Raw genomic sequence first — 12,539 nt, 5'->3', positions numbered from 1 at the left:
AAGGAATCAGCTTTGAAAGTGGCAATCAACTACTCGATTGTAAGACTAAGCTTCTGTAAGTTAATGTTGATGCTGTGAATACCACTCCTTTATTACGAATGGTGTCTTCCAGAGATTCGGTACCTTAATGCTCTCATTGATGCGATTTACCAGCCATGAAAACAGCCTGCTGTAGAGGTTTTTAGCCAGGGCATCGCGGGCATAATAAGCCTATTAAAGAAAGAAAAGAACCATTTAACACTAACAACTGCCACAATGCTTCATTTCTATAAAATTACGAAGATACTTTTAAAATATTTAGGCTATTTATTTCAAATTTCTCTTCGGGGCAATCTTTATCATATACTAGGTGAGTAGCTGAACCGTAAGAGAATCAGGCAAACTTTCCATCGGGTCTCCACTTTTGCATTCCAGGAAGTAAATTCCAAATATCACAGACGGTTTCCCCCAGCTTACACAACAAAGGAAAACCGGACGTGCACGACAAGAATAGGAAAATAAACGCTTGTGAAAGAGATGTATTACACAGTTGTTATAGAAGATCTGCTGTGGAATTAAGGAACTAAACACTGCATCGTGTGAAAGGAATTGAATAAGCTGTGTCCTTAATACAGTAACCACCGCCGACACACACACAAAGGAAAGAAAATAAAACAGCTCAGACTAAAGCAATCAATTAACCTTTCTCTCCCCAGTTAAAACCCAATTCTTTAACAGAAGAGATATTGAAGGAAATCCAGCACTGGGCAGTGGTGGCTCACACCTTTAATCCCAGCACTCAGGGGCAGAAGCAGGCAGATAGCCTGGTTCGAGGCCAGCCTGGTCTACAGAGTAAGTTCTAGCACAGCCAGGACTATTCTGCAGAGAAACCCTTCTTGAAAAACAAACAAACAAACGAAACAACAAAAAGAGAAAAGAGAAAGTGTAATTGATGAAATACTTGGGAAGGGTATTTAGAATATTTCAGAAGATGAAGAGAAGAATGCTGTAGAGAGAGAGAAAGTTCCTAAAAACTGGGGCCAGTGAGTTGGCTCAGGAGAGAAAGCCATTTGCCCCACCAAGCCCACCAGCCTGTGTTTAATCCCTTGTGTCTCAGACAGCGTGGAAAGCAGGAATGGGGAATAAACCTAGAAAATCTGCTAGAAATTGGAAAGAGAAGGAAGGAGGGCAGGGAGAAGGACGAGATAGGAAGGGGAAGGGGAAGAAGGAAAGAAAACGGGAGAAGAAAGTGGGGAGAAGAGAAGAGAGGAAGGAGAGAAGGAAAAAAGGGGAGGGGAGAGAAGGGGAGAAGAGAGACAGGAAAGGGAAGGGGAGGGAAGGGATGGAGGAAAAGGCAGGGGAGAGGAAAGGTGGGGGAAAGAAAAGGGATGGGGTGGGGAGAGAAGGAGAGGAGAGAGAAGGGGAGGAAGGGAAAAAGGAGAGAACCTGTGGTCGTGGTTGAGATTCTACAGTAGAAATCTATGTCGCTAAAACAAAGTATGCAGCCCCAAGAGAATTGAGATGCCCATCTCCCGTGTCTAACGGCCTTCTGTGGGTTTCCACTGCCCTGAAACAGGTGATTTAAGTGTGAGGAGCTTGTACACAGTTGTGTTAGAACTTCTCAGGTACCCAAGTCTATGACTAGTATCCGTTAACTGTCATTTGTCATCCCTTTCCCTTTCTTCTTGTGAATCCAAGTCATCTCTAAATACCTCTCACTTACCAAACATCCTTCCTATTGTAAAGTCACCCAGCTGCCCACCCTCTGGCCCTAACAAAGCACCCTGGTGATGGGCAGCGGAACTGGGTGACAACATGCTCCCAAGCGAGGTTGTATAGTTCTGGGGGTAAAGCCACAGCCAGTACTCTGTTCTTCGCAGCTCTCAAACAAATGCTCTATTTCGGAAGTCACAAATTCAAGTGACAGAAATGTACAGGAAGTGAGGAGGGGGGAATCTGGGCTCTAGATGAAGGCACGCAAACTCCCAGTTTTAAAAAGCAGTTAAAATAAAAGCCAAACAATCCAGCGCTCAGATAAAGTCTGCTTCTGATGCTGAGCCTGGTGCTGTGGGCTGCTACTCTTGCTATGCTGACAGCCCAGAGATGGAATCAAACCGCATGCTATACGCCAGAGACCCAAAAGCAGAGAAGGCAGGGACAATGGCCCCCATCTAAGGATCACTACTGTGCTGCATGGAAAGGAGGGGCCCACCAAGGGTGATGATTCACTGCCTCAGACCCCCAGCACACGGGGAAAATGTCTGCTTTTCCGTGTCTGCTTGATGCTCAGGGAGGAAGAGCCCTGGTGCCATCTACTTCTGAGAGGCTGGTATCAAGAAGTGCTAACTAGGCGGGGTGGGATACAGATGGGGAGGCAGCCGCAGAGCAGCAGAGATCACCTAGATCACCACAGAGACCTCACTCAGTACAGAGAAGGAAGAGGTCAAGAGATGGGGCTTTAGGAGCCTATTTCATCAGGCAAATCTCTCTCTGGATAGAAAAGGCACATGAACCCCACAGACGGGCAGAAGCAACGAGCAATGGCATATGAATGATGGACAAGCAAGAAGAAAAACACCAAGGAAAAATAAACTCGGGTCTGGTGGTAATGGCTCCGGCCCTTGATCTCAGTGCTCTGGGAAGCAGAGGCAGGCAGATCTCTGTGAGTTCAAGGCCATCCTGGTCCACAAGAGCTAGTTCCAGGGCAGCTAGGGTTACACAGAGAGATCCTGCCTTGAAAAACCAAACCAAACAAACAAAACACTCAGATAAGTCATGTCAGTGGAATCAGATTACAGAGGTCCTTGAATCTAAGAAGGGCATCATGGTAGAGACTGGACAGCCAACAACAGGAACTGGGTCTGGTTTCTGGAGCAGATGAATAAAAACAAGAAGAAAACACCAGAAAAGCAGATCCCAAGTCCACATATATCCACGGCCTCTGAAACACAGGCCTTCCGTGGCCTCCCTTCATAGAACAACTCCTCTGGCTGCTGTCCTAGCTCGATGGCCTCTCAAATGTGATCCTGCCTCAAGCCTTTGCTTGTATTCGAATCCCAAATTCTTTAGTTCTACACCAGCCGCAGGGACCCACCTCTCGGGAGGTATAGATGGACAGAAGGATCCTAAGACAAGCCACCCAGGTAACTAAGATGAGTGTCCAAGCCTGAGCCCCCACTGCACACATTCTCTGGGCCCAACGTGACCTCCCCAGGCATGTTGTGAATCCTGACTAAACCGGAGCCCAGGCTGGCAGATGGACATTCTTTCTCAGGTAAATCCTATCTGTCCACAGAACTCTTCTTAGTCTTGGTTTCTCCAATATGGGTCTGGGGGGGGGGGGGGGGGGGCGCAGGCTCTGCACATTTTCTCAGAGAATTTCTCAGTTCTCCCTGACTGAGGAGAATCTCCGAGAGATTTGGAGGCAGAAGCCATCATTTACAGGAACGAGAACGGGCTGGGTGAGTCCTACTCTGCGGCCTCCCAGCGGCTAGCGGTTAGGTGCGAGGAAGAGAGACAGGAAGATATAATGGTGTGTAAAGGAAGCAGACCCAAGTGGGAAACCCTGAGTTGGCCATTTGATTACAGCCCAGATCAGCACTGACAGGGAAAAAATGTCAAACTCCACAGACCAAACAGTTCACACCATGAGGGCCTCCAGATGCCACCTGAATGTGCTTAGGTTGCACACGCATTGCACACGCATCTGCAGAAACATCTCAGATTTGGGTCTTAGGAAGACTCCTGTGGTATAGTGGGGGTACAACACAGAAGACAGAGAGTCTGGTTTGACCATCTGGGCTTCTCCTGTCTACCTATTTTTTCTCCAACCGTACTAAATCAACCGCCCTTCGCTCTTCTTCGACCAGGCATTAAACTGTCAGCAATTCTGTAGCCTTGAGTTCAATGCAGGTCCAGAAAGGTCCCATGCCCTGGTTCCAATGAAACCATCTGGATCTGGATTGGCGAGTGCCCTGCCAACTGCCCTTCTTCTCTGTTCCCCCTAGGCTCTGCTCTTTATAGCCAGTCAGAGGGACCCTTTGGAACACGAGGAGGATCATAGATCATACCCATCTCTGCAGGATGCTCTCTCTGCACCCTTCCCAGCTCACTTTCAATCGGAACGACCTTCCTTCCTGTCCCTACGGACATGGACATCGATCTTCCTCATCCCGTTCTACTCTCTCTGTCATTGTACTTAGCAACCGTTGCTCGCTAGATTACTTACGGCATCTACTGACCATTATCCTATTCTTCAATACCCCTTCCTTAATTCTCAGCTCGCTAAGGATGGGAACCCTAATCTGTTTAATTTTCCTTAGTGTTGCCAATGCCTAGAACAGTACGTGGAATATAGCCTGACCATGAGGTAACTGTCCGCAAAGTAACATATATGCCATAAAAGTATCACCACGTAAGGAACCTTTTCCTCTGCATGTTACATTCACCCACCTGAGCCACGTTCAAGGTGGTCGAAACTTTCTCCTGCTTTGCTTCGACGGTCCGGAAACTAAAGGCTCTTTCCAGAACCAACTGATCAATGCTGGTCAGTTCGCAGATTTCTTTTAACTCTGTTGGGGAGCAGAAGAAGACAGGCACAAACAGTGAGGTACCCGTGGTCCCTAACAAGTCCTCGGCTGTTCTTTCTACATCACACTCAGCACATAGACAGGTACGAACTAGAAAAGGGCAAACGTCACTGCCATGGGGTTTCGGTTTAGTTTTGCTAGTAAGTTCTTTCAAACTGATGGGAAGCCCAAGGTTGGCTTTCTAGACTAGAGACTGGGCAGAAGTTCAAAGCAAGAGCCCCGCGTCAAGTGGCTCCCTCACCGGCTTACCGTTTTTATCTTTGATTTTGCTCTCATCCAAGCCATTCACTCGAGATTCGGGCTTGAACTCGATGTTCCCCAGCTTCAGGACGGCGGCCACGACCTCTAGGACTGACTCGGTTTCATGGTCCATGAAGCCCACGATCTGCATGGCGTTCTGGAGGAGAGAGAGGCAACTGTTTTCTTTCTACAGCTCTGTACCTGTGGTTGTTTTCTTGGTGCTGTTTGCTTGTTGTTGTTTTTTTTTAACAAATAATGAAATCTAATGAATACTGCTACTACAGATTTACTTCTGGGGTTAAAAAAAAAAATTTAAACACAAAACAATTATCTTGCTCCGTGGTTCCAAACTGTGACTTCAGAGCCTTCCAGGCACCAGGCACACTTAATGGCAGAGCTGTGTACACAAGAGGAGGCTGGGAGTGGAGCCTCAGCCCCTCCCCCCCCCATTTCAAATCAACCAGCTGGTTTCCATACATGTCATCTTTTTTTTTTTTTTTTCACACTGGGATTCTGCTTCTAGAAATAGAACCAAACAAGATGTCTCTACAGCCTTCAACAACAGAAACATCCTTGTTTATTTCACAGATGAGAAGAACCCCGGCTTGCAAAGGTGAAGCTCCCGGAGGGTGCCAGGGACACTCACTCATTCACAAATGTACACCGAGTGCCAAGCATGTGCCAGGCAGAGTGGTAACAGAGCTGGCCTTGGATGCAAGTCTTAAACAAAATCACGTCCGGACTATGGCTTCCATATGCTTGTGTATATACAGTCCTACACAGCGGCACGCTGCAGACGAATGCTTTCGTCCTGAGACCAGCTGGTACTACTCTCCTCCGTACATGTGGCACTAGTTTACACAGCCGTGAGAGTTATGGACACTTTGTGTTATGGAAATTTCCAAACATATACACAAGTAGCAAGAATGAGGGAAAAACCCCCGCATCCCCTCCATTCAGCCTCAACAATTAACGGGTGCCAATCTGGCTTCGTCTGTCCCATCCCCGCTCCTCCCCACAGCCCCAGCTGTCTCACTGGGAAGTAGAGCCCAGCGATCATGATGTCAGAGAGTGTATGTCACATAAAGCCAGAAAAGAGAGAATTACGCAAAAGTCAGCTTCTTTTCTAGAATGAGGAACACGGACTCTTCTGACGCGTTAATCATTTCCTAAATCTCTCGAAAGACAGGATTTTCTGCCTGAAAACACTTTCGACTTAACAGGACCCAAGGGCAGTTTTCATATCTGGAAATTAACTTTGGCTATAGAAACACGTGGAGTTTCAACACACACTGAGAGTCAAGTCCCCGAACAAGAGATGCTGGCTCCTTTTCACCAATGGTAAAAGTAAACGCTCTAGTAAACATGGCCTTCACAACCTAGGGGGACTGGTGAGCGGGTGCAAACCCCCACGAATAATAACGCAATGAATTCTCTAACCTGGGCCAGGGAGTATAAACGACAGTGCAGAGAAAATCAAACTGCCAGTGGTTCTGGTTAAGCAATGGGGCTGCCCATTCTCAAGGATGGAGAAGGCACCTCTCTTACCCTGACGGTTCTGAAATTGGCAGCATCGTCCACACCGTTAACTTTGGCGGAGTCCAGGCTCAGGTAGTTGTATCTGCTGAAATCCCGCTCCAGCTTCAGCTTCTCTGTGGAGTCAGGCACGCAAATCGATACGTTAGATCAGGAAATATATTTCAAATGACTTTCGTGCTATGTATCAAACTGACAATATGGACAGAGATCAATAGCAGTGGTTCTCCCAAGCCCACTTTCGTTACCGTTGCGCATTTATTATTGCATGGAAAATATTGTGATGTAGGATAGCTAAACACAAGGGGGTGGAAAATGTCCTTCATATAACTTGGCTTTGGTGGGGCTGGAGAGATGGCTCAGTGGTTAAGAGCATTGCCTGCTCTTCCAAAGGTCATGAGTTCAATTCCCGGCAACCACATGGTGGCTCACAACCATCTGTAATGAGGTCTGCTGCCCTATTCTGGTCTGCAGACACACACAGACAGAATATTGTATACATAATAAATAAATAAATAAATTAAAAAAAAATAACTTGGCTTTGGTCTCACGTGAATCATTATGATATACCCCATAAAGTAGTACAACTGGCTACAGACTGACCATCTGGTGATTCTTTGGAAGACTGCTATCAACACTCGGAGGTACTCATTAGATCAGTAAATTCCAAGTCTAGACATCAGAACACTCTTCCTAGCTGTTCCTTTTCGCACTTCGGCTAGTATATGCCGAGTGGGTAACTCAGTTGTTTTAGGGTGCATTTGTTGACTTTTTGTTGCTGTTGCTTGTTTGTTTGTTTGTTTTTGGAGACAGGGTTTCTCTGTGTAGCTTTGGAGCCTGTCCTGGCACTTGCTCTGTAGACCAGGCTGGCCTGGAACTCACAGAGATCTGCCTGCCTCTGCCTCCTGAGTGCTGGGATTGAAGGTGTGCGCCACCACTGCCTAGCGCAATTGCTGACTATTTCATGGTGATGAGGGTTAATTTTCATTGTCAACTGAATTAGATTGCCCAAGACACCTCTCCATGTTCTGAGAGGTTTAACAGAGAGAGGACACACTGGATAATATGTGGGTGGTGGCATCCATGGGGCCCAGGGCAAGCCTCGGGAACACCAGCATTCACCTCGCGGGTCCGCCCAGATGTAAGCAGTCACACGGTCAACTGGTACAAGTGCCAACACGGTTGCTACCACTGCCATCCCCGTGTTCCTCGGACCCTGAGCCAAATCAACCTTCCCGCTCTTACAGGGCTTCTTCCTAAGTATTTAGTCACAGAAATTAGAAAAGTAACGGACAGAGCGTGTCTCTCTGAGGGTGAGCGGTTTTCCATAGCTCTTCTTGCTTTAACTGTTTGATGACGTAGCCAGCAGCAATTGAATAATTTCCTTGTGAACTTATATTAATTCCACAAAATCTCTGAAAGTCAGATGTCTAACTCTTGTCTGGCTACAAATATCTTCCCTGGGACTTTAAAAATTATTACACTTATCCATTTTCTGTACACGTGTGAGGGCATGTATGTAAATACATGCATTTGTATCATGGCAAGGGGGTAGAGGTCAGGACAACTTGTGGGAGCTGGTTCTCTCTTTAAACCACGTTATGTCCAGAAGACAGAACTCAGGTTATCAGGCTTGAAGGCAAGCGTCTTTACCATTGGGACATCTTGCCCACCTCATTCCCCACGGTTTTAAAATCCTCACTCAGAAGCTTCTTCTATAATTGTGGGCCTTTATTACACATTGCCAATTTTCTTCCCTTAAGTGTTATTATCATCCTCTGTTTCAGTTTTAAATGTGTGAGTGGTCCTTCCCCCACCAGAAGGCTCCCCTAACACGCCTGAGGCGTATGACTTGATCCCTGGTAAGATGCGGAAACACAGAAGAGATGCTGGGGTGCGACAGGAGCAAACAGAGATGAAATGAGAAATGCCGACAGGGAACGTGTGCTGTAGAGAAGGTTCAGGAAACGGTGCGGCAAGAAAAAGCAAACAGAAATGCGGACTTACGGAGCAGCTCCTCAGAGGCTCCAGAGAGCAGCTGATAGAAGACATGGAAGTTTCTTTCACCTCTTGGCTGCTTAACGACACGAGATTTCTCTAAAAGATCTAACAGGAAAGAAAAAAAAAAAGAAGATAATTAAATGGTATAAAATTCATTTTGCCTTCAACCATGGCTTCAATCCTTGCTTCCTCTTTCGTTACTTTATACTACTGAAATAAAGCAATAAAAGAAGTTATATTTTAAGTGCTTCCTTGAAACAGAAGCACAGCTCAACTAAAGTCACCAACGTAAGCAGTTACTTCCAACAGACCCGTTCAGGATAATAGCTCTCAATACTAGAATCCTATGAAGTGTTTAATGGTCACATTAAAGTTTCAAAAATATAATGTCGCAAACAAAACACATCCTTTCATATTCCACATAATAATTATGAAGCTAACAGACAAATTCCAGGCCCTGTGTGTGAGTGTTTCTTAAACAGTGTCTTGTTTCAGCGGGTCTCACTGCACAGCTGAGCACACAGGCAGGGCTAACTGGGGAAGCCAGTTTTGAAATCAGACCACCCCACCGACAACATGAGGGTTCGGGGCTCCACATATGCCCTTTGCCTTTCGGCAGAATTAGAGCGGGTTCTCTAGATCACCAAAGTTTGAGGATTTTGTGCTATCTGGCCCTATCCATTCAGTGACTCCAGACACTTTTCCACCCCTAAACTTAGGGTCTCGTCAAGTTCCCACTCAGCAACAAAAGGAGGCGTCGTGACAGAAGGACAGACAGCAGTTCTCCTCCTGCCTAGAATCCCGCCAACCCCTCACCAGAGACCCAGAAACCCAGCCAAGCTCTGCTGGCAAAAGCTAATTTTAAGACGTATCCTTATGAATGCACGCTTTTAGATACGAAACACCGTAGCAATGACTTTCTAAGCCACCGGTTCTCTTTACTGATGTTCCCGACACACTTAGCCCTGAACGCACTGAAGCCCAGATGTTATTGAACTGGGTGTGACGTCAAAGGGAGAGCACCGTGAAGGCTCCCGAGGGAACGCTCACTGATCTTCTTCATTTGTGTTTGTGGCATCTGCAAGAGCGTCTGAGGATACAGGGTGGGAAGAATGTAACACTTGAGCCACAGTGAAAGGGGACCTAGAGGGCTCTAAATACATCAGGCTGCTTATAAGAACAAAGAGATGGAGCCGGGCAGTGGTGGTGCATGCCTTTAATCCCAGCACTCAGGAGGCAGAGGCAGGCGGATCTCTGTGAGTTCGAGGCCAGCCTGGTCTATAAGAGCTAGTTTCAGGACAGGCTCCAAAAGCTACAGAGAAACCCTGTGTCAAAAAACAAAACAAAACAAACAAAAAGAACAAAGAGATGGGAGGCAAAACCTATATATTCCAGATAATTTATGTTTGTCTCCAGCTGTCACAAGACTTGGGAGACCGCAAGGTCCCCCCAAACTGTGGTAAAGCAAAAAGAAGGGGTAAAAAGCGAGAAGCACACATCAAGACAACTCAGGAGTAAAGGCAGCATATAATATTCGCCATCTCTAGAGAAATGAAATTTCAGACAATTAGCATGTTTCCATGAGTGCAGAAGAATAAATAATTAAAAAGACAGTATGGTTCTATTTCTCAAGTGGTCAAGCTTCTGAGAGATCCTGGCAGTAGTTAGTGCACAGTTCTGGGAACAAAGAAGGCAGGGGCAGATTCTTCACAGAGAAGCTAATCCTCAAAGGAGTCCCCACGCCTTGAAGAAAGTAACTGACTACAGGAGAAACACAAACAAGGGCTATATTCTGCTTTGTTCATTCACACACAGATTCCTGCAGCGGAATCACTGCCCACTCAGCACCGGGAACAATTCAGGAATCAGCAAACAGGAAGGCTTTCTTTCTCTGGTCTTACAAGTCACACAGGTCAGTGACCGTGCCACACACACCAATACAACAGTCTTTCCAGGTGAGTCAAGACATGGAGAGCTGGGGGATGACTCACTGGACAGAGCACGTGCCAAGCACGTATGTGGGCCAGAGTTCAGATACCCGGAAGGCAAGGAAAACCAAGATTTGGCAGTGCATGTCCGGTGAGATCGAAGGAGCGAGGAGAATCCCCAAAATCTCAGGAGTTAACTGCCCTGCCTGGTACTCCATCAGTGACTATGACACCTGCCTCAAACAAAGGAGAGGACCAACTCCGCACAAGCACCATGGCACATGCGTGCATGTGAGTGTGCGTGCACGCACACACACACACACACACACACACACACACACTTCCAGACAGGAAGACAAGTTGCTCATGACTGAGAAGGTGAGGAAGGGAGAGTAACTGAAGAACCCAGGCTTTTCAGATCCCTAAGAGCTCGGCCACACCCCGACGCACTGGACACCCCCCAAGCCTGCTCTTCTCACCCAGCAGTAACAGTGGCACCTCGGTTACGGAGGCAAACGTGGCAGCACGGACACAGACACATTCTCTCCTACGTGTCAAGACACAAAATAAGACCTTCAGAAAGCACGTGACTCATTGGCTGTACTGTGCGGGCTCAGCGACGGCTCTGGGATCCATCGCCGTTAGCACCAGCGAGTTAAAGGCCAGCAATGTGACAAAGAACACGGACCCACAAATGTACTGATATGGTCAGGAAGCGATAACCGTATTCAAACAAGACTCACGGTGCGTGTGTTTAAAAGGAGAGGCACAAAAGGGAAACCGAGGCAGAACTGCAACTTCCTTTCCGCCTGTGAGCCTACGCAGCCCTGAGTGCTGCCCCTGAGGTTGACTCTGTCACCTCCACCCTGCAGACCAGAAAAGGAGGCTCATGCCACACTGATTGGAGTGTGAACCCGGAGCTTTGGTTCCTGAAGCTCATACTTAGGTTCTGTCGTTATTGGGGGAGGGGAAGTGCAAAACTCTTAAACATTTGGGAAATGCTGGACTTTATATGAAATCCTTGAATTCACTAAGCAACTCTCTCACAAAATGAGGCAGCTTTTATTGCGAAGCAGTTGAAGGTTTTTACTACTTACAAGGCTTACTCTATTACCCCGGAGCCTGTTTCGGGTACTTTATGACTTTTCACGTAAGTCATAAGCTTCTAGGTAGAAAAGTAATTAGAGGAGATGCCTGCCCCCAGATAATTCACTAATCCTTGAAGCCACTCCCTGTTGGTGGTTTGTGCTAAATGTGCATGTACCAACACAATCAAACAGCATGAGACCATATCGAATAATTACTCAAAGCAGAGAATATAAGCTCCATTCACCGTAGGGACTTCTCACCTGGTCATGTTAATTTACTTAAATGCGCCCTGAATGAAGGGGCAACAGAACTCAGCACGGTTCTTCTCCACCAGGGGAGCGCCTGCAGCATGGGCCGGGCCTCTGTTAGGGAGATTTCGAGGAGTTCTGACTTGACATCAGATCCCTGGCACAGCAGCGTCCATGAGACTGTCCAGACCCCCCGGACGCAACTGCATCTCAAGATGTAAAGAGCGCCATAAATTCATATTAGAGAGGGATAAACTTATTAAGCCATATGGGAACAGGGACAAAGGAACACTGGGCTAGAACTGGCCCTCCTACCTAACAGGCCATCACCCACTAACGACCCACAGAAGGACCTGCTCTGAGCTTCAGGGGCTTTCTGCTTCCGACATTTTAGCAGCTAAGATTCACATGATGCACAGGTGCCCGCTCGTCTTGTAGATCCCCTTCCCTAGGCACACCGTCAAAGGAATAAAACACCCATGATTGCACTCACTGAAAATGAAAGCTTTTGAAAACAGGCGAAAGAACTAAACGGAGTAAAAAGAATAGAGGGCCTGGGAAGAAGAACTATCGTTACCCCGGGGCATAATGGGAGGATTACAAGCCTAGGAAGAAAAGTCTTTGTTTATGCAGTCTCTCTCCCTAGAAAAGCAGCGGCCATGAATGGAAAAGCAGGAGCTGTGGGCACTGCCCTTGGTGGTCCCCACCTCCAACTGTCCCCATGTCCCTCCCATTCTCCAACTGTCCTCTGTAGTACCCCCATCTACAACTGTGCTAGGTGGCCCCCCATCTCTAACTGTCCTCTGTGGTACCCCCATCTCCAACTGTGCTCGGTGGCCCCCCATCTCCAACTGTCCCCATGTCCCTCCCATCTCCAACTGTCCTCTGTGGTACCCCCATGTACAACCGTGTTCGGTGGCCCCCCATCT

At 47.3% G+C, this 12,539-nt stretch overlaps 1 protein-coding gene across 3 annotated transcripts in view; it reads right to left on the bottom strand.

The window, feature by feature from the left end:
• Myo1b (myosin IB) overlaps positions 1-12,539 on the bottom strand; it is a 153,349-nt gene that overhangs the window by 41,376 nt on the left and 99,434 nt on the right. For all 3 annotated transcript variants that reach the window (XM_038315512.1, XM_038315511.1, XM_038315513.1), the window contains exons 8-12: positions 8,352-8,450; positions 6,357-6,460; positions 4,818-4,965; positions 4,432-4,550; positions 124-210 (exon numbers count right to left, since the gene is read on the bottom strand). In XM_038315512.1, the coding sequence (XP_038171440.1) occupies positions 124-210; positions 4,432-4,550; positions 4,818-4,965; positions 6,357-6,460; positions 8,352-8,450 (557 nt within the window). The remainder of the gene's footprint in view (positions 1-123; positions 211-4,431; positions 4,551-4,817; positions 4,966-6,356; positions 6,461-8,351; positions 8,451-12,539) is intronic.

Source organism: Arvicola amphibius, chromosome 18, assembly GCF_903992535.2.
Source record: "Arvicola amphibius chromosome 18, mArvAmp1.2, whole genome shotgun sequence".
In the NCBI taxonomy this organism is placed as follows: domain Eukaryota; kingdom Metazoa; phylum Chordata; class Mammalia; order Rodentia; family Cricetidae; genus Arvicola; species Arvicola amphibius.
Note: the sequence above shows the minus strand (reverse complement) of the source record. Positions and strands in the feature narration are given on the sequence as shown.